Raw genomic sequence first — 19,997 nt, forward strand, 5'->3', positions numbered from 1 at the left:
AAAAGGAGTAATTGCGGTGCCAAATACAGTATAAGTAACTGTCATATAAAGGTTGTAGCTTAAATCAGAGGCTACCACATCCCTGCTGTTCAAAAGACTCTGCCTGTATCCAAAAATGGCACCCTGTTCCCTATATGGTGCAAAAGAAGTGCTCTATATAGAGAATAGACTGCAAGTCTAACTCTTGACTGAGTTCAGGCCAGCCATTACATCAAACACAGGGTGAATGTCACAGTAAAGCAAAATGAACCAAGAGCTCTGGCCAAGAGACTTCCATCTCTTCTCTATCCCCCTGTCATTGCATTCCATTGTGCTTCAAAGCACAAAAGCAGTCTTTCCTGCCTTTATCCCTCCCCTTGCTTGCCCAGTGCTTACTCTCTCTCTCTCTCTCTCTCTCTCTCTCTCTCTCTCTCTCTCTCTCTCTCTCTCTCTCTCTCTCTCTCTCTCTCTCTCTCTCTCTCTCTCTCTCTCTCTCTCTCTCTCTCTCTCTCTCTCTCTCTCTCTCTCTCTCTCTCTCTCTCTCTCTCTCTCTCTCTCTCTCTCTCTCTCTCTCTCAATTAAATTCAGTATACTTTATTGACATGGGAAAGTAAACACTTACATTGTCAAAGTAAACATATAGCGACGATGGTCAAGGACAGCAATATACTAGACTGTTTGTAATGAATTCTTTAGAGTCTAAGCCGTTGGGGGGCGGGTTCTAAGCTGACATATGGAATTGTTTTACGATGGTCATGTCATGGATCATTTAGCTATTTATTTGGAATTTTATGACGCCTTTAGGTATAAAATATATCGAAATCTGTTTAGCAACTTACTAGCATTGAAGTTTACTTTGATTATTTGTGGGGGTTTTCTAGTAGGTGATATATTTTTATTTTTCCTTTGTGATAATTTGGTTGGGCCAGATTTTCTGAGTGCTGTCCTGAGGATTTGTTGGGTTGGTAGCGGTTAGTGAATTGAGCCTCAGGACCACCTGGCTGAGGGGACTCTTCTCTGTAGTCACCTCTTGGCAGTTGAGGGCTTTGTAGTGGTAGGAGTGGGGGTCACTTGTTTTGAAATTATTATACAATTTGGTGGCTATTTTTTGGATATTAATCAGAAGAGGGAATTGGCCTAATTCTGCTCTGCATGCATTGTTTAGAATTGTTCTCTGTACTCTTAGGATGCTCTCAGAGAATTCCTCATGAAGTCTTTCAATTTGGTGTTTGTCCAATTCTTGTTTTATAAGCGGACCCCACACTTCACTGCCGTATAGTGCAATCTTTTGTTGATTTGAATATTTTGAGCCAGATCCTAATTGGTATGTCTAATTTGAGAGATATTTTAATTGCATAGAAAGCCCACCTCGCTTTGTCTTTAAGTTTCACAGCCAGGTTGAAGTTTCCTGTGAAGCAGATTTTTGGTCCCAAATGATGTGTAGGTGTTTGTCTTTTACATCAGTGGAGCCCAGTAAAAATTGATATCGGTTTCCCTGACATCTGGATCTTTTCTGGAACATATCAAATCTGACAGGACTGTTGCAGATGATCTAGTTGTTGCTGTATGTCACGTTCCTGACCTTATTTCCTTTGTTCAGTCTTGTTAAGTTGTTCAGGACGTGAGCTGGGTGGGCATTCTATGTTATGTGTTTCTATGTTGGGTTTATTGTTTGGCCTAATATGGTTCTCAATCAGAGGCAGGTGTTTGTCATTGTCTCTGATTGGGAACCATATTAAGGTTGACTGTTTTCACTATTGGTGGGTGATTGTTGCCGTGTCTGTGTTTGTTCGCCACACGGTACTGTTTTCATTCGTTTGTTCACGTCGTTTATTGTTTTGTATTTTGTCAAGTGTTTTTCGTCTTCGTTTAAATATTAAAGCAGTGGTTCTTAACCTGGGTTCGGCGGAGGTCAAGACACACATCCGACTCATATGATTCGTGATGACACACCCCGCTTGGCCATCATTGGCTGCAGGTGATCACGCTACATCGCGTGGCCTATCTGTGCTGCAGGGAATTTGGTGCGCTCAGTAGTCGACTTGTGACTGTCGTGATGGTACGTCTTGTGATTTCTTTCTTAATATTTTAATCCCTTCATACTTACTATGTCGAGCAAAAAAAGAAAGTGGTCGGACGAATATGTACAATATGGATTCACATGTATAACGGAACGTGATGGGAGTCAGCGTCCTAACTGCATGATTTGCAATGCCAAGTTGAGCAATTCTAGTCTAGCACCGGCAAAACTAAGAGAACACTTCCTTAAGCTGCATGGAGATGGAAAATACAAGAACACAACGCTCGCTGAATTCAAGGTGAAGAGAGCCAGATTCGATGAAAAGGCTACTCTGCCTGTTCTCGGCTTTGTACCCATCAACAAACAGATCAGTACAAAAAAGTACAAAAAAGTATGAATTTATGTACTTGTAAGTCGCTCTGGATAAGAGCGTCTGCTAAATGACTTAAATGTAAATGTAAATGTAATCCTCACAGCATCGTACAAAGTTGCTTACCTGATCGCAAAGCAGGGCAAACCACACACCATTGGTGAAACACTCATAAAACCAGCTGTGTTGAAGATGGCGAATATCATACAGGGAAAAGAGGCTGATGTTAAGTTATCCCAAATTCCTCTTTCAAATGACACCATCAGCGACAGAATAGAGGACATGAGCAAAGACATCTTGGCTCAAGTAGTTGCAGATCTGATTTCAAGCCCGGCAAAATTCAACCTTCAACTCGACGAGACCACAGACGTTTCCAATCTAAGCCAGCTTGCTGTATTCGTGCGCTATGTGAAAGATGACGTGATAAAGGAAGATTTTTTATTTTGTAAGCCTCTAACAACAACAACTAAGGCAGCCGATGTGAAGAAACTTGTGGATGACTTCTTCAAAGACAACAATCTTTCGTGGGATATGGTTTCTGCAGTTTGTTCGGACGGAGCTCCAGTCATGCTGGGAAGAAAGTCTGGTTTTGGTGCGCTAATGAAAGCCGATGCACCACACATCATTGTTACGCATTGTATTCTGCACAGGCATGCGTTGGCAACAAAAACCTTGCCTCCAAAACTGGCAGAAGTATTAAAAATTGTAGTGGAATGCGTGAACTATGTGCGAACTAGTGGTCTGAGGCACCGCATCTTCAGTGAGCTGTGTAAAGAAATGGGCTCTGAATTCGAGGTACTTCTGTACCATTCTAACGTTCGGTGGTTATCCCGGGGACAGGTGCTGAATCGTGTTTTTGCCGTGCGTGTGGAATTAGCCCTGTTTTTGCAAGAGCACCAACATTGTCATGCAGATTGCTTCAAAAATTCTGAGTTCCTTCTCATTTTAGCGTACATGGCTGATATCTTCGCAGCTCTCAATCATCTCAATCAAAAGATGCAGGGCGGTGGAGTCAACATCATCGAAGCGGAGGAAAACCTGAAGGCTTTTCAAAAAAAGCTACCGTTGTGGAAACGACGAACAGAGAACGATAACTTCGCAAACTTTCCCCTGCTGGACGACTGTGTAAGTAAGATCGAAGATGTATCTGGAATCGGAGACATTTCTGTACCCGCGGAACTGAAGCAAGCAATTGCCACGCACTTAGATGAGCTTGCAAAGTCTCTCGACGGATACTTCCCTACAAGAGAGTCATATCCAGCATGGGTGAGACAACCGTTCATGTTTAGTGTTGAGACAACAGATGTCAATGATGAATACCTCGATGAAATCATTGAAATTCAGCAGAGCCAGGTTCAACAGCAACTCTTCAGAAAAACAACGCTTTCAACGTTTTGGTGTCAACAAATTGTAACGTACCCTGTTATTGCTAAGAAAGCTCTGGAGATTTCTTAGCAATAACAGGGGGACACACCCCGTGTGGCTCAGTTGGTAGAGCATGGCGCTTGCAACGCCAGGGTTGTGGGTTCGATTCCCACGGGGGGCCAGTACAAAAAAAAAAAACTATGAATGTATGTACTTGTAAGTCGCTCTGGATAAGAGCGTCTGCTAAATGACTTAAATGTAACTGTAAATGTATTTTCATACCGTTTGTTACAACATATCTTTGCGAGCAATCCTTTTCGAGGATGCTGGACATAAAAACGAAGAAAAGGAACAGACTTTGTTGCGAAAATGACATGAGAGTGGCACTTGCCAAGGTGAAGCATTTCTGAACTGGTCTCTGAAAGGCAACAGCAGAAGTCACACTGATTTGCAGTAAATATTCATTATTATGTTTTTGTTTTTGTGTGAAAATCATGTTTTGATGATTTTGTTCTTTGAACACACGGTGTTGATGTTGATGCACGGTTCATTTTGTGCACCAGTAAAATATATACCTATGTTTTGAATTTGAAAAAATCATATTTTATTTTTCCAATTAAGAAGGGTTCGGTGAATGCGCATATGAAACTGGTGGGGTTCAGTACCTCCAACAAGGTTAAGAACCACTGTATTAAAGTATGTATTCAAACCACGCTGCGCTTTGGTCCGATCCTTGCTCCTCCTCAGACGAGGAGGATTACGACGAGCGTTACACTGTAACCCCTCTTTTGTGGGGGACAACAGCACCATGTCATCTGCATACAGGAGGCATTTTATTTCTGAGTGAGACCTGGGGCTGTTGATTGTTCTAGTGTTTTTGCCAATTCAGTAATGTATATATTAAATAGACTTGAGCTCCGGTTGTTCCCCTGTTTCACTCTGAGTCCTTGGGAAAATAAATGTGTATGTTTATTTCCAATTTTGACTGCACATTTGTTATTTCTACACATTGATTTGATGACATCATACAGTATGTTTTTCTACCCACACCACTTTCTATTCATTTGAGAAAAATGCCTTCATGCCAAATTGAATCAAAGGCTTTTTGGAAATCCACAAAGCAGGAGAAATGTTTTGTTTTGATTCACATGTTTATCAATTAGGGTGTGTAGGGTATAAATGTTGTCTGAAGTTTGATAATTTGGTAAGAATGAAATGAGATTTTTGCTCATGCTGTTCATGATGGCGCAGAGTATTTTTTTTGCCAGGTTTCTGTTGACACACTTGCCACGGTAATTGACTGGATCAAATTTGTCTCCATTTTCAGTCCTTGGTTCCAGATGTCAGGGGAATAGCCTACACTCAAAACCTGCTTAATAGAGTGTGGCAGTGCTAAATTTGTGGTCTGTGTATTTGATCATTTCTCTCTCTCTCGCTCTCTTTCTCCCTCCCTCACCCTTCCCTCTCTCTCTTTCCTTCTTTCTCTCTCTCTGTCCTTTCTCTCCCAATCCTATTCTCCCTCCGCTATCTTTCTGTATGTAGAGGAAGGAAAATAAACTGACAATTAGCCGTAGCGACCTGACCACAGCTTGACTGACATTACTGGCCTGCGTCTGGCTTTGATTAGACTTGGACGATCCTGATTGGTCATGTCTGACAGTGAGGGGTTGTAATTGCTTTGTGATTGGCTGGATGTGTTCCTGATTGGCAGTGATTGGCTGGGCTTTTAAAGCCAGTGGAATTGGTACTGCAGACGCAGACGTGCGGCTGTCAATGGAGGACAGACAGACCTGCTGTCGAATTAGTCTCACCTTAGATCCCTAGGGAAAAGTTAGAGATAGACAGGGGGAGAAAGAGAAATGTGTGTCTATCACATAGAGAAAAATAATTTGCGATCAGAGTGCAGGAGGCTGCTGAGGGGAGGACGGTTCATAGTAATGGCCAGAATGGCGCAAATGGAATGGCATCAAACACCCGGAAACCATGTGTTTGATGTATATGATACCATTCCACTGATTCCGCTCCAGTCATTATCACAAGCCCGTTCTCCCAAATGAAGGTGCCACCAACCTCCTGTGGATCAGAGAACAAGGGACAAAGACAGAAGTACAGACAGACAGACACATCACCTGTGAGAGACAGACAAATCAACCAAGCTCCACATACCTACTGCATCTGTGTTGTCCACAGGGGTCCTGAGGGAGGTGACCACCCATTTCATCGTGGATGCCCGTGCCAAGAGCAAGACCGGGAGCAGCCATGTCAAGGCCCGCATCGTCAACCCTTCAGGCGCCAACACAGACGCCTACATCACTGACAAGGGAGAAGGCACCTACAGAGTGGAATACACTGCCTATGAGGATGGTAAGGCTGAGTCATGCAACTGCACCAATAATGTGATGTACATTCTATCTCAAGGACATTATGATGAAGCAGAATATTAGGCACAATGTATTATCTACCATACATAACATCAAAACTCATAGGAAAGTCATTAGATTGCCTTGGATGTTATTGTACCTGAATGAGCCCAGAGCTGCCTCATTACACCCGTCTGATTCGCTTATAGCCCCTCTGAGGCCTGAAGTGAGGGAGTCTGGGTAGCCTTGGTGCTCACCTTGTTTTATGAATGTTTTTCCAGCACGTCGTAATTCCCCCAAAATAAACCCTGTGGCTTTCATAAAACTAACTGTTTTCCCTCCCCTTTAGCCATGGGGAAAAGAGCCGAGCTCAGATGTTCTGCCCTTCATGACTTTTACATACTCTAGCCTGCCAGGAAGCAGTGTGATTTCTCCCAGTGTAGGCCCCTTGGCCCATATTCACGGAGTGGCTATGAGTAGGAGCACTGATATAGGATCAGTTTGGTGGGATCTGATCGTAGATCAGCACTCATACTGTGATATCATTTGTGAATATTTGTGAGTTATTGAGAAGTGGGAGGGGGTTGATGTGTGTCTATATATAGGCCCAGGTTGTTGAGGACACAAGGGGGAAAGAGAGCACACACTTTGAGATTACTTGGAAAAGGGAGAGCGAAGATCAGAGAGACACACAGAACAGAAAGAGGGAGGATAAGGTAGAGAGGGGAGAGAGAGGGAGGAGGGAGAGGGGGAGGGGGAGAGGGGGAGGGAGAGGGGGGGGGGGGGAGAAGTATTAGTAGCCGGTGACTGGCTATAGAGGGAAGGCAGATGGTTTTCCACTAATAGGGGATGTCTGTTACGTCCAGGCCTCAGCCCGCTGGATTGGGGGACAGAAATACGCAACCTTGTGGCAGCCTCTTTGACATGGACTTTTCATAAATGAAGGTCACACACACATACAGTTTAATGTAGCAGCTTAGTAATCTAATCAGTATTCCTCTAGCGATGGCCACAGTGATTCACTGTTGAGATTGGGTTTTTTGGAGGTCACACTGCTTTCAAAAGAAAGTAGTCAAATGTGCTTTTGTGTGTGTGTGTGTGTGTGTGTGTGTGTACTGTCTTACTGTGTGTGTGTTCTCTCCCTGTGTGTGTGTGTGTTCAGGGATCCACCTGATTGAGGTGCTGTATGATGATGTGGCGGTGCCTAACAGTCCGTTCCGTGTCCCGGTAACGGAGGGTTGTGACCCCAGCCGTGTCAGAGCCTACGGTCCTGGTCTGGAGGAGGGCCTGGTCAATAAACCCAACCGCTTCACCGTGGAAACCAGGTGCACACACTAACTTATTTATATAATCATCATCCTTACCATGTGGAACATAAGGCTTCCATCAGAGAGCACCATTACATCCCTTTGTCACTCTGTTCAGGGGGTACACACTGGACACAAACTGGGGTGACAATTAGATAGTTGAAATGGGGTGTAAGTAGGGTGAGAAAGGTTAAATGGTGTGGATTTTTTTTTCTTCTCAGTTATGAGATACTGGTTTGTTTCAATTCAGCATTTAGGTAAAACAGTCTTCTCTCCTCCCTCTTCACCATCCCTCTCTCTTTCTGTCCCCCTCTCTCCGTCCCTCCCTCCCCCTCTAGGGGTGCTGGTACAGGGGGTCTGGGCCTGGCCATCGAGGGTCCATCAGAGGCAAAGATGTCCTGTAAGGACAATAAAGATGGCAGCTGCAGTGTGGAGTACATCCCCTTCACCCCGGGTGACTATGACGTCAACATTACCTTCGGAGGCTTGCCCATCCCAGGTACTTTGTGGAAAGAATTTAAACTATTCTTGATTGGTTGATGAAGAGTTTTGTTAGTGTTATGGAAGATGTTTTGATTGGTCTCGGCTTTCAAAAAGGTACGTGTATCGATGTACACTAGACCTGTATATACCAAATGCTATAAGTATGGAATGAGAATGTTTTGCTTGGTCAGAGAGGATGAAGTGAAGCGAGATGTTTACTCTGCCCAAAATCTGTCCATGAAAATAAGCCATCGAAGAGAGGAATTTTTGTATGGAGGTCAATGAGAGAGTTTAATCGCTAATTTGTTAGGTGAGGGTTATTTGATCGAATAGAAGTTTCGTAATGGCTAGCTTGTTACAAATGCACTGATATAAGTGGACGCACGTGGCATTTTGGCATCTTTGAAAAAATATATGTTTATCGTAGTTGTGCATGTCATAGAGATAGAGGACTCATCATGGATATAACCAGTTTTAGCATGGACATTGCCATTGAGGGCTTCCCAATGACTGTATATATGAATGGACAAAACCATCGATCACGTGACACCTTTCATTCCTATGTGAAGAATCAATAGTGCTTGGAAGTCAAATTAAGTCCGTTAAGAGGACGTCTCATGGAGACATAACATGAGCAGTTTGAGCTACTCCAGGTAGGGACATTGCATGCTAACTCAGTGCTCCCCCCCTCATTGAGTAACTCAAGTTGAAGGCCGGCCGGGGTACTGGAGGCTGCCTTTAGCAACTAAATTACCCTTATAACTTCTTCTGTGTGCAATTTTAAAATAGTTGGTTCAAGGACATACATATGTTTTATTAGAAGCAATTATTGGAACTAATGGAACTAAATTTCTATGGCCTGTTGTAAACATGCAGATCTGCCCTCTCATTAGCTAGAATGGTCCCATCTGATCTCATCTTCCCATGCCTGCTTTCCATCTTTGAGGACATGTATTTCCATTGTTAGAGCGGTCACTCGAATATCTTGTCAATACAGGGCCTGTTTAACACATGCTACAAGTATGTAATGAGAATGTTTTGCTTTGTCAGGGCTTTCAAAGAGGTACATAAACAAATGAATACTCATCAATGTACACTTAACCTGTATACCTATACGTGTGTAATTCCATTCTGTCTGTGTGCCTGTGTTGCAGGGAGTCCTTTCCGTGTGCCAGTGAGAGAGCTGGTGGACCCAAGTAAAGTGAGGTGTTCAGGCCCAGGGCTGGGTAGTGGAGTCAGAGCCCATGTTCCTCAGACCTTCACTGTGGACACCAGCAAGGCTGGCCTCGCCCCTCTGGGAGTGGTGCTGTATGGACCTACTGGTAAGAGGAGAGAGAAAGAGAGAGACACACACACACAGACACCCCCCTCCCTCCGCACTAACCAAATAGCTTTCGTTGGCTGTGAAGTTTTAAGGTTTCAGACTGTGATCAATATCTAATTACTTCCCGCCTCAGGAGTGGCTGAGCCAGTGAACATCACAGATAACGGAGACGGAACACACACAGCGACCTACACCCCGGCCAAGGACGGCCCGTACACCGTGTGTGTGAAGTACGCTGACCAGGAGGTCCCTCGCAGGTCAGAACAGCAGGAGGAGGAACCAAACTGTGATCAGAGAAACATCTTTGATGTTTTCATCAAATCATTCTACAATGTTTTCATCGCTCTGTCATTCTCTATTGATCCTCTTTTCCTGTCTTGAAGTGGGAATTCAGTCGAACTGAAACATTTAAATCCTTGAGAGACTGAAATCTTATCTCTTGCTTGATCTTTCATAAATCGTTCAGTCATGACACTCCTTTCTTTCAAATTATGTTTTTTTTCTTTCTCTGCAGTCCGTATAAGATCAAGACATTGCCTGCTCATGATGCCAGTAAGGTGCGTGCCAGTGGGCCAGGTTTGAATGCCCAGGGTGTGCCTGCCAGCCTGCCCGTGGAGTTCACCATCGACGCCCGCGATGCTGGCGAAGGCCTGCTCACTGTGCAGATACTGGTGAGTCACCTCTTCCTCTGTCACTTCCTCTCTAGACAGGAAACTCTCATACACTGTGAGCTCAGCCATTGTCCTCCCTATTTAAAACCTCAACTTCTTTTTCTTTAACCTTAAGATGATAAACATCTCTTCAAGCTTGCTGTTATGATTCATACTTATTACCAATTTGGACATTTCTACCTTATTTTCTTATTGTGTGTTAAAAAAACAAAAAAAACATGTCAAGTCAGCCCCTCCACCCATTCTACCCATTCCTTTCACTCTCCCCCTCCCTGATCTGGGATGTGGTTGGGTTGTGGCTGTGATGTGTCTGCCTGTTGACTTGTCTGCAGGGTCCGGATGGGTCCAGGCGCGAGGCCTCAGTGTTTGTGGAGGACTGGGGCAGGAGGGTATGGGAGAAGCATATAGTCAAGGGGACCATACCCTTCAGTATTCTTAAGAAAGGCTCCGTAAGGCCTGCTCTTCCTTTTTCTGGCCTCTTCTCTTTCACCCCTCACGCTGTCTGCCGTCTCCCCTCGCCCTCTTGTTCCCTTTTCGTCCCCTTCTTCCCTAGTCCCCTCGTTCTTTTGTCCCTTGTCTTTTTTGTACTTGCTGAGGACCCTGGGATTATTTTGTAATCTCTGTCTCCTTTCACTCTCTTCTCTTCTTACTGTGAGAGAGGAGGGAAGGGATTGTAAACCAGATAAAAAGGGATTTTAGACCAAAGTTAAAACAATGCATTAACAAAGGATTCACTTGACTCCCTGGCTGAAGCTTCACTGAAACAATTGTGGTGCTGTGATGAGTTGGGACAGTACACATCAGTACAGGGAGGAACAGGGATCTCTTGGATGTTTGAAAGTGAACGTTTCTCCTAAGCAGTAGTACACATGAAAGACTTTCTCCATCCCCTTAATGTCCCTCCTCCCCAGTCTGTGTGGACTGACCTCCATTGGGTTTGGCTAATTGGCTAATGTGGTTTTCTTTATCCCACTAACTGTAGAAAATGGCGCTTCCCTAAACATAGCACCATCCATTCTCAAAGATAATCACTCCCATTGTTGCATTGTGCACAGATTAGTGTTGCGTCATGTTGAAAAGATGACATACATAGCAAATGTACAGTTTACATGAGTGCACACACGCACACACTCATACCATATCCCTATACCTGTAGGACCCAGAAGGCAAGCCGAAAAAGGCCAATATCCGTGACAACAGAGATGGGACATACACAGTGTCCTATGTACCAGACATGGCAGGGCGCTACACCATCACCATCAAGTATGGAGGAGACGAGATTCCCTACTCACCCTATCGTATCCATGCCCTGCCCACTGGAGACGCCAGCAAGTGTCTGGTCACAGGTCAGTGAGAGGACTATATGTAAAAGTATATCTATACTGTATATCTCTATGGAGGAAGGCCTGGATAATCATTGCTCGGATGAAGTAGCTTGAGTGGGTTTTACCCATGAGGCACCATAAATGATGGTTTTATTTTCTATTTACAGTTTCCATTGGAGGACATGGATTGGGTGAGCATTTCTAAACATGCTAATTCTTCTGAGAACTAGCACGCATATCAGTATATGTACAGCATGTGATTATATTGACTTGATGTTAGTGATGACGGGATAGTTTCAGTAGTTTTGTATGGTCTCCTTACATGTCAATCATTCTCGACAGGTTCAGGCCTCGGACCCACCATCCAGATCGGCGAGGAGACCGTCATCACCGTGGACGCAAAAGCTGCTGGGAAGGGAAAGGTGACCTGTAAGGTGTCGACGCCAGATGGGGCGGAGCTAGACGTGGACGTGGTGGAGAATTCCGACGGAACATTTGACATCTACTACACGGCTCCGGAACCCGGGAAATACGTCATTACCATCCGCTTTGGAGGAGAACACATTCCAAACAGCCCCTTCCATGTTGTGGTGAGTACTTTCTGGTATGGAATCATGGGTACTGTAGTGAACAGTATTTTGGATTTGTTGGGAAAGTGGTGTTTGTTTGTCAAAGTGTTGCCATAAATGTGTTTCATTCATTGAATGTCTTCTGTAACATTATGATGTGACACGATGTTGTGTGCTCTCTAGGCTGGTTCCCATACAGTAGGTTTGACTCATATCATATAACAGTAATACAAATTGTGTGGTTTGAGCCCTGAATTCTGATTGGCTGAAAGCCATGGTATATCATACCGTATACCACAGGTTTTTTAGTTTTTAGTTTTACCGCTCTAATTACGTTGGTAACCAGTTTATAATAGCAATAAGACACCTCAGGGGTTTGTGATATATGGCCAATATACCACGGCTAAGGGCTGTGTCTAGGCACTACGTGTCCAGGCACTACGTGTTGCGTCGTGTGTAAGAACAGCCCTTAGCCGTGGTATATTGGCCACATACCACACCTCCTCGGGCCTTATTGCTTAAATGTATTAAATAGTTATCTTATAACATAGGAGTTGCGCATGGTGTGCCACTTACATGAGCCTATGATGATCCTTGGAGGATTACCATAACTGTGTGCGCATGGTGATTTGTAAGTTACCCATAGAAATATGATGAGTAATTCGTCGATTTCTATGAAGTTTTCCTAAACGTGTGACTTACCCTCCCCCACAGGCCAGTGATACCGTCCCTATAATAGAGGAACCGTGTGACAAGCTCCAGTTACAACAGCCCTACCAGGCCTACCAGGGCTACCCCCCTCACTGGGTATAAAGCTACCCCAAACCTCCCCTCACCCCACCCCACCCCACCCTGCCAGTACTTACCTCCACCTCACCTCCACCCTCTCCTTCAGCTTACCCACCTCCTTCATATCCCAACACCATGATTCCTACTTTACTTTCCATGCACATCTCAAAAACCTTTGTTGCTTGTCCTCAGATGCTGCTCGCAAAGAATCATTGCATGTCCACTTCATTTCTGTTTTGCTTGTTTCCTTTATGGCGATAGCCATTGAGCATCTCTGTGTCTGTTGTGTGTGCGTGAGACGCTCTCGCATCGCTTTGACTGTTTTTCTTTCAGCTTATCTTGATTATCTCTCAGGCCTTCAAAGCCTGGACTCTCGCCTGTCCTGCCTGCCCAGAGTCAGGGCCTTTGTCTGGGCTGTGCTTTCACCTCCATCCCCTCGTACTGTCCCTGAGCAGAGATATAGACCAGAATGCCAATGTTAATTGAATAATTTCCCTTTCATAGGCCACAGAAGAGCCCGTCACCCCCGGGGATATCATGGAGCCTATGCTCCGCCCCTTCAACCTGGTCATTCCGTTCACCGTTCAGAAGGGAGAGATCACAGGTGAGATTTAACTGATGTCTGACAATTTTGTGTGTGTGTGTGTGTGGTGTTTCCTGTGTTATGAATGATAATAATTTACCTGTGTATGTGTGTGAGTTTCCAGGTGAGGTGCGTATGCCCTCAGGTAAGACAGCCCGTCCTAACATCACAGACAACAAGGATGGGACAGTCACAGTGAAGTACGCCCCTACAGAGAAAGGCCTGCACGAGATGGACATCAAATATGACGGAAACCACATCCCAGGTACATATTGCATAGAGAAACACACACACACTCATAAACAAACACACACACACAAATTCAATACAGGAAGATCTATAATTGGTCGTTTCATGCTGTTCCATCACAGGAAGTCCCCTCCAGTTCTATGTAGATGCCATTAACAGTGGTCATGTGACAGCTTATGGTCCTGGTCTGAGTCACGGCATGGTTAACAAACCTGCCACCTTCACCATCGTCACCAAGGATGCAGGGGAAGGTAAGGAGCTAAACCAAATAATACCATACACTACTGAGCTATGGTCAAATTCTATCATGGTATTAAAAATGGTATTCAACAATTCTCAAAGTCTTCAATCTCTTTCCCCTGTCTGTTTTTCCTCCATCCCTCTCTCACCCCTTCTGTCTCCCCCGACATTCCCCCCATCTCTACTCACTTCTGCTCTTCCTGTCTTTCTCTCTCTCTCCTCTCATGTCTAGGTGGCCTGTCCCTGGCGGTGGAGGGCCCCTCTAAGGCAGAGATCAACTGTAAGGACAACAAGGATGGAACCTGTACTGTGTCCTACCTTCCCACTGTACCAGGAGACTACAACATCATCGTCAAGTTTGACAACAAACACATCGCCGGCAGCCCCTACACTGCCAAGATCACAGGTAATGACTGTGTGTGTGTGTGTGTGTGTGTGTGTGTGTGTGTGTGTGTGTGTGTGTGAGAGAGATTGTAATATGCAACAAGGCTAGAGCAAGCCAAAGGTTGTTTTCATTAAATCCATTATTTGCTTTTCATTTTCTCGCCTTCATTCTTGTTCTCTTCTGTCCATCTCTCCCCTGTAGGAGATGACACTATGAGGACATCCCAGCTCAACGTCGGCACGGCAACAGACGTGTCATTGAAGATCTCAGAGACGGACCTGAGCAGCCTGACAGCGAGCATCAGAGCACCGTCGGGCAACGAGGAACCCTGCCTCCTCAAGAGACTGCCCAATCGACACATCGGTGAGCCACTCACCAGGCCTGGGTCCCAAAGTTTATGAATCTATTATTTAGTCAGTAACACAACTGTTAGTTGCATAAACCTCTTTTTTTTGTGTCGAAAGAGACCTGGTAAGATGGCAGCACGGGTAAACTTCTGCATGTTTGAACCATAAAGAGGCACAGATATAGTCATTCCGTGTACCTGATTGTGTTCTCCTCTATCCGTCCTCCTCTCTAGGTATCTCATTCACTCCTAAGGAGGTGGGGGAGCATGTTGTGAGTGTGAAGAAGAACGGGACGCACGTGACCAACAGCCCCTTCAAGATCATGGTGGGCCAGTCAGAGATCGGGGACGCCAGCAAGGTCAAGGTGTTTGGCCAGGGACTGGTGGAGGGACACATCTTTGAGGTGGCTGAGTTCATAGTTGACACCAGGAACGCAGGTGAGGGTGTTTTCATTGGTATTCATTGTGACAAGTTACTATTGAACATAGTAGAGGGTTAAGATAATGTTCTCAACTTTAGACGTTCAGAAGTTTTAAGTTAATAGTTTTTGCTGTGTATGCACTGTAAAAGGGTTGCCATGAATTTGTCAGTAACTTGCAGGCAGCTCATTGGCAAGTAAGTTACTGTATGCGTTACTGTTACTGTTACTGTGTAATGACACACAGTACAATACCGTAGAATTGACTGTATTATACTGTAAAAAAGTAAATGCTACTGTAATCGTAATGTATAAATGGATGAAATTCATTGAGGGGATTAGGGTTTGTATTTGACAGTATTTTACTGTAATTACATGTGATTGGTGTAAGGAGATTGGCTGCTACGTAGGTAATGTGTTTTTCTTTACAGCATATCAATGAATATTTGGTGTTTTATATCACTTGCATTTCTAGAGGCCTTAACAAAAACTTCCAAACTGGCAGTGACCACAGGGCAAAACAGACCAAAAGGACATGGCAAAATGCTCAACCATTTAAGGTTGAAGACTTGCTGCCTTTCCTATCTGTGCCCTATACCTTTTAAATTGATGGGGTACTAATACCACATGCAAGTTAAATTAGTACAGCATTTTCACTAACGGGTGCAACAAATATAGCCTATACTGTAACAAGGCACGCCTCAAATATGTTAATGAGCCAGAATCAACAATACTGTGCACCCACTAGTGGTCAAAAGCTTTTTGGCACTCCAAAAATCCAGTACGATACTGTATTCTGTGGGATAGAATTACAGTACACTTAACTTGTTTTTGCGGTAAGTGCTTTCTTTACAATAATGTACTGTTAATCAAAAGTTTATTTGGAATTTACAATAATATACTGTACCTTTTTTTTTACAGTAATTTACAGGTAACAGGCTGCCAGTAAGTTACCGTAAAAACAAGTTATGGTTTTTACAGTGTAACATTCAAAATACAGCAATAATTTCCCTGCCTACAAAATGTTCCCACAATGGACTATCATTTACAGAATGCTGCAATTCACATATTTTACTGTTAATAATACTCAAAATGGCTGCATAAATACAGTTTTCCATTACAATGTGGATATGGCTGGTGTAACCAACACTCATCTTCTACTGTGACATCTTCTCTCTACTCTTCTCATGTCTTTCTCTTTCCTTCCCTCCCTCCCTATTCTCTCCCTTTCTCTCTATCAGGTTATGGTGGTCTGGGTCTGTCTATCGAGGGTCCCAGTAAGGTGGATATTAACTGTGAGGATGTGGAGGATGGTACCTGTAAGGTGACCTACTGTCCTACTGAACCAGGAAATTACATCATCAACATCAAGTTCGCCGACCAGCATGTCCCAGGTGAGTTCAGGGGGCCTCAGGTGGCCTCGGGTGTCTTACAACATGCCTTATACAATTCAGCTCCTATCTAAACAGACGTATCTTGCTATGGGTGGTCTTGCATTTTTTTGTCTGATTTGGGTTCCTGACAGGCTGTGATTGGTCTATCCAACAGGAAGTCCTTTCACGGTGAAGGTGTGTGGTGAGGGCAGGGTGAAGGAGAGCATCACTAGGAAGAGACATGCTCCCTCCATTGCTACTGTGGGCAGCACCTGTGACCTCAACCTCAAAATACCAGGTGAGAACCGTTATGGTCTGTGTGTGGTCAAGGATTGAGATTCCAAAAAGCCCACTGGCTCTCCTCATTTCTATCTACCATCCCTCCTTTTCTCTTGTCTTCCTCTCCTTGCACAGTCACATGCTTTCACATACCTTTATTACACACTGTTGTGACCCCTTGCTTGGTCTTCCTACTGCATAGTTCTATTTTCATCTCTTGCTCTTTCTTCCTCCTTCCCTCCTTCCTTCCCTCCCTTCTTCCACCCTTCCACCCTCTGTAGGTAATTGGTTTCAGATGGTGTCGGCCCAGGAACGGCATACGCGCACTTTCACTCGCAGCAGTCACACGTACACGCGCACGGAGCGCACAGAGATTAGTAAGACACAGGCGGGGGAGACCAAGCGTGAAGTGCGTGTGGAGGAGAGTACCCAGGTCGGGGGAGACCCCTTCAGGGACGTGTTTGGAGAGTTCCTGGGGAGTCAGAGTCTCACAGGCTTCAGTGGGATACCAGCCACTACCAGACAGCCTCAAGAGGGTGTGTGTGTGACACAAGAGGGTGTGTGAGGCCTGTCTAATGCCGATTAATTGATTCGGAATGTGTGTGTTTTGTGTTGAGTGTCCAATTTGGCTTTTTTGTTTTAATCCAGAATAATAAATACATCTAGAATACAAATATATGTCAAACTACTGCTTGATTAAGTTGAATAAAAAATACAAAAAATTGCATGATGCAATGATGTATGTAAATAGTCCATTTTATAGATCTGGTGTTAACATGTCTGGATAATAATTAATGTGTGTGCCTTTGTGTGTGTTGAGTTGGGGAGTCGCTCCATGTTTCTCCCATTGTCCCAGATTGGAATTTATAGGAGGGCATTTAAAGGAGAGAGCAGAGCTGGAAAATCTGAGCAGTTCATGGCTGTCACCTCTGTGACCCAGCCATCTTACTCTGACATCACACAGAGCCAGAGACTGATCCACACACCGCTGAATCCACATCGCAGTCTGACTAACCTCATACAGTCTCTCTGATTATCCACTCCCCATACAGACAACCTGAGTGTTTGAAGAGTGAACAGTATTTTGAAGTTTGTCTGAAGTACTTCTCCTCCTTGTGTCCTTCTCTCCTTCTCTCTCTTTCTTCCTCCTTCTCTCATATATTTCTCTCTCCCCCTACTCTCTTTCCTTCTTTTTTTTCTTTCCCTCCAACCAATCCAGGTGACCAGGGGACCCAGGAGATGACGGCCCAGGTGACCAGTCCGGGGGGTAAGACGGAGGACGCAGAGATCATCGACGGCAAGGACAGCACCTACAGCGTCCGTTTCATCCCCCAGGAGATGGGGCCCCACACGGTCAACGTCAAGTACCGGGGCCAGCACGTCCCCGGGAGCCCCTTCCAGTTCACCGTGGGGCCACTGGGAGAGGGAGGGGCACACAAGGTCCGGGCCGGGGGCACGGGGCTGGATAGAGGAGTGGCAGGAATGGCAGGTAGGTTGGCAGTAGGGCAGTAGAGCTCTCTTAGAAAGTGATAGGCTTGGTATGAAGCTTCTGAATAGGGGAGCCTTGCCTTTTCAGTCAGTCACTAAATGTAGGGCTATGTTGGGCTTTTGATCAAGATAAGGAAACTATCCATATTTTTTTATTTTTTTTATTTCACCTTTATTTAACCAGGTAGGCTAGTTGAGAACAAGTTCTCATTTACAACTGTGACCTGGCCAAGATAAAGCAAAGCACTGCGACACAAACAACAACACGGAGTTACACATGGAATAAACAAACATACAGTCAATAACACAATAGAAAAAAGTCTATATACAGTGTTTGCAAATGAGGTAAGATAAGGGAGGTAAGGCAATAAATAGGCCATAGTGGCAAAATAATTACAATTTAGCAATTAAACACTGGAGTGATAGATGTGCAGAAGATGAATGTGCAAGTAGAGATACTAGTAGAGATACTGGGATGCAAAGGAGAAAAAAAAATAACAGCATGGGGATGCGGTAGTTGGATGGGCTATTTACAGATGGGCTATGTACAGGGGCTATGTACAGGTGCGGTGATCATTGAGCTGCTCTGACAGCTGGTGCTTAAAGTTAGTGAGGGAGATATGAGTCTCCAGCTTCAGTGATATTTGCAATTCGTTCCAGTCATTGGCAGCAGAGAGCTGGAAGGAAAGGCGGCCGAAGGAGGAATTGGCTTTGGGGGTGACCAGTGAAATATACCTGCTGGAGCGCGTGCTACGGGTGGGTGCTGCTATGGTGACCAGTGAGCTGAGATAAGGCGTGGCTTTACCTAGCATAGACTTATAGATGACCTGGAGCCAGTGGGTTTGGCGACGAATATGAAGCGAGGGCCAGCTAACGAGAGCATACAGGTCGCAGTGGTGGGTAGTATATGGGGCTTTGGTGACAAAACGGATGGCACTGTGATAGACTGCATCCAATTTGCTGAGTATTGGAGGCTATTTTGTAAATGACATCGCCGAAGTCAAGGATCGGTAGGATAGTCAGTTTTACGAGGGTATGTTTGGCAGCATGAGTGAAGGATACTTTGTTGCGAAATAGGAAGCCGATTCTAGATTTAATTTTGGATTGGAGATGCTTAATGTCAGTCTGGAAGGAGAGTTTACAGTTTAACCAGACACCTAGAATATGTGGACATCTACAAATACCTGTCAGAAACGTCCAGAGTAGTGATGCTGGACGGGCGGGCAGGTGATGGTAGCGATCGGTGGAGAGCATGCATTTAGTTTTACTTGCATTTAAGAGCAGTTGGAGGCCACGGAAGGAAAGTTGTATGGCATTGAAGCTTGTTTGGAGGTTAGTTAACCTCTCTGGGATATTCGGGACGGTAGCGTCCCACCTCGCCAAAAGCCAGTGAAATTGTAGGGCGCCAAATTCAAAACAACAGAAATCCCATAACAACAATTCCTCAAACATGCAAGTATTTTACACCATTTTAAGAATACATTTGTTGTAAATCCAGCCACAGTGTCCGATTTTTAAAAGGCTTTACGACAAAAGCACACCAAACGATTATGTTAGTTCAGCACCTAGTCACAGAAAAACACAGCCATTTTTCCAGCCAAAGAGAGGAGTCACAAAAATCAGAAATAGAGATAAAATTAATCACTAACCTTTGATGATCTTCATCAGATAAACTCATAGGACTTCATGTTACACAATACATGTATGTTTTGTTCGATAAAGTTCATATTTATATCCAAAAATCTCAGTTTACATTGGCGCGTTATGTTCAGTAGTTCCAAAACATCCGGTGATTTTGCAGAGAGCCACATCAATTTACAGAAATACTCAAAATAAACATTGCTAAAAGATACAATTGTTATGAATGGAATTATTGATAAACTTCTCCTTAATGCAAACGCTCTGTCAGATTTTTAAAAAACTTTCCGGAAAAAGCACAGCATGCAATAATCTGAGTACGGCGCTCAGACACAAAAACAAGACATACAGATACCCGCCATGTTGTGGATTAACAGAAGTCAGAAATAGCATTATAAATATTCACTTACCTTTGATGATCTTCATCAGAATGCA

General features: G+C 44.4%; 1 protein-coding gene across 12 annotated transcripts in view; it reads left to right on the forward strand.

Annotated features, from left to right (window-relative positions):
• The window catches only part of LOC129865218 (filamin-C-like), a 99,684-nt gene that overhangs the window by 73,023 nt on the left and 6,664 nt on the right, over positions 1-19,997 (forward strand). For 2 of the 12 annotated variants that reach the window (XM_055937812.1, XM_055937816.1), the window contains 20 exons: positions 5,925-6,098; positions 7,257-7,419; positions 7,740-7,900; positions 9,039-9,206; positions 9,342-9,465; positions 9,723-9,879; positions 11,036-11,225; positions 11,372-11,395; positions 11,547-11,794; positions 12,488-12,580; positions 13,067-13,166; positions 13,270-13,410; positions 13,517-13,645; positions 13,867-14,040; positions 14,221-14,382; positions 14,600-14,803; positions 16,026-16,178; positions 16,333-16,455; positions 16,718-16,993; positions 17,656-17,925. In XM_055937812.1, coding sequence (XP_055793787.1) covers positions 5,925-6,098; positions 7,257-7,419; positions 7,740-7,900; positions 9,039-9,206; positions 9,342-9,465; positions 9,723-9,879; positions 11,036-11,225; positions 11,372-11,395; positions 11,547-11,794; positions 12,488-12,580; positions 13,067-13,166; positions 13,270-13,410; positions 13,517-13,645; positions 13,867-14,040; positions 14,221-14,382; positions 14,600-14,803; positions 16,026-16,178; positions 16,333-16,455; positions 16,718-16,993; positions 17,656-17,925 — 3,234 coding nt within the window. Of the gene's footprint in view, positions 1-5,924; positions 6,099-7,256; positions 7,420-7,739; positions 7,901-9,038; positions 9,207-9,341; positions 9,466-9,722; positions 9,880-10,211; positions 10,329-11,035; positions 11,226-11,371; positions 11,396-11,546; positions 11,795-12,487; positions 12,581-13,066; positions 13,167-13,269; positions 13,411-13,516; positions 13,646-13,866; positions 14,041-14,220; positions 14,383-14,599; positions 14,804-16,025; positions 16,179-16,332; positions 16,456-16,717; positions 16,994-17,655; positions 17,926-19,997 lie in introns of all 12 variants that reach the window. The other 10 variants (XM_055937813.1, XM_055937817.1, XM_055937815.1 and 7 more) reach the window with 8 other exon arrangements.

Source organism: Salvelinus fontinalis, chromosome 11 (assembly GCF_029448725.1).
Source record: "Salvelinus fontinalis isolate EN_2023a chromosome 11, ASM2944872v1, whole genome shotgun sequence".
Classification (NCBI taxonomy): Eukaryota; Metazoa; Chordata; class Actinopteri; order Salmoniformes; family Salmonidae; genus Salvelinus; species Salvelinus fontinalis.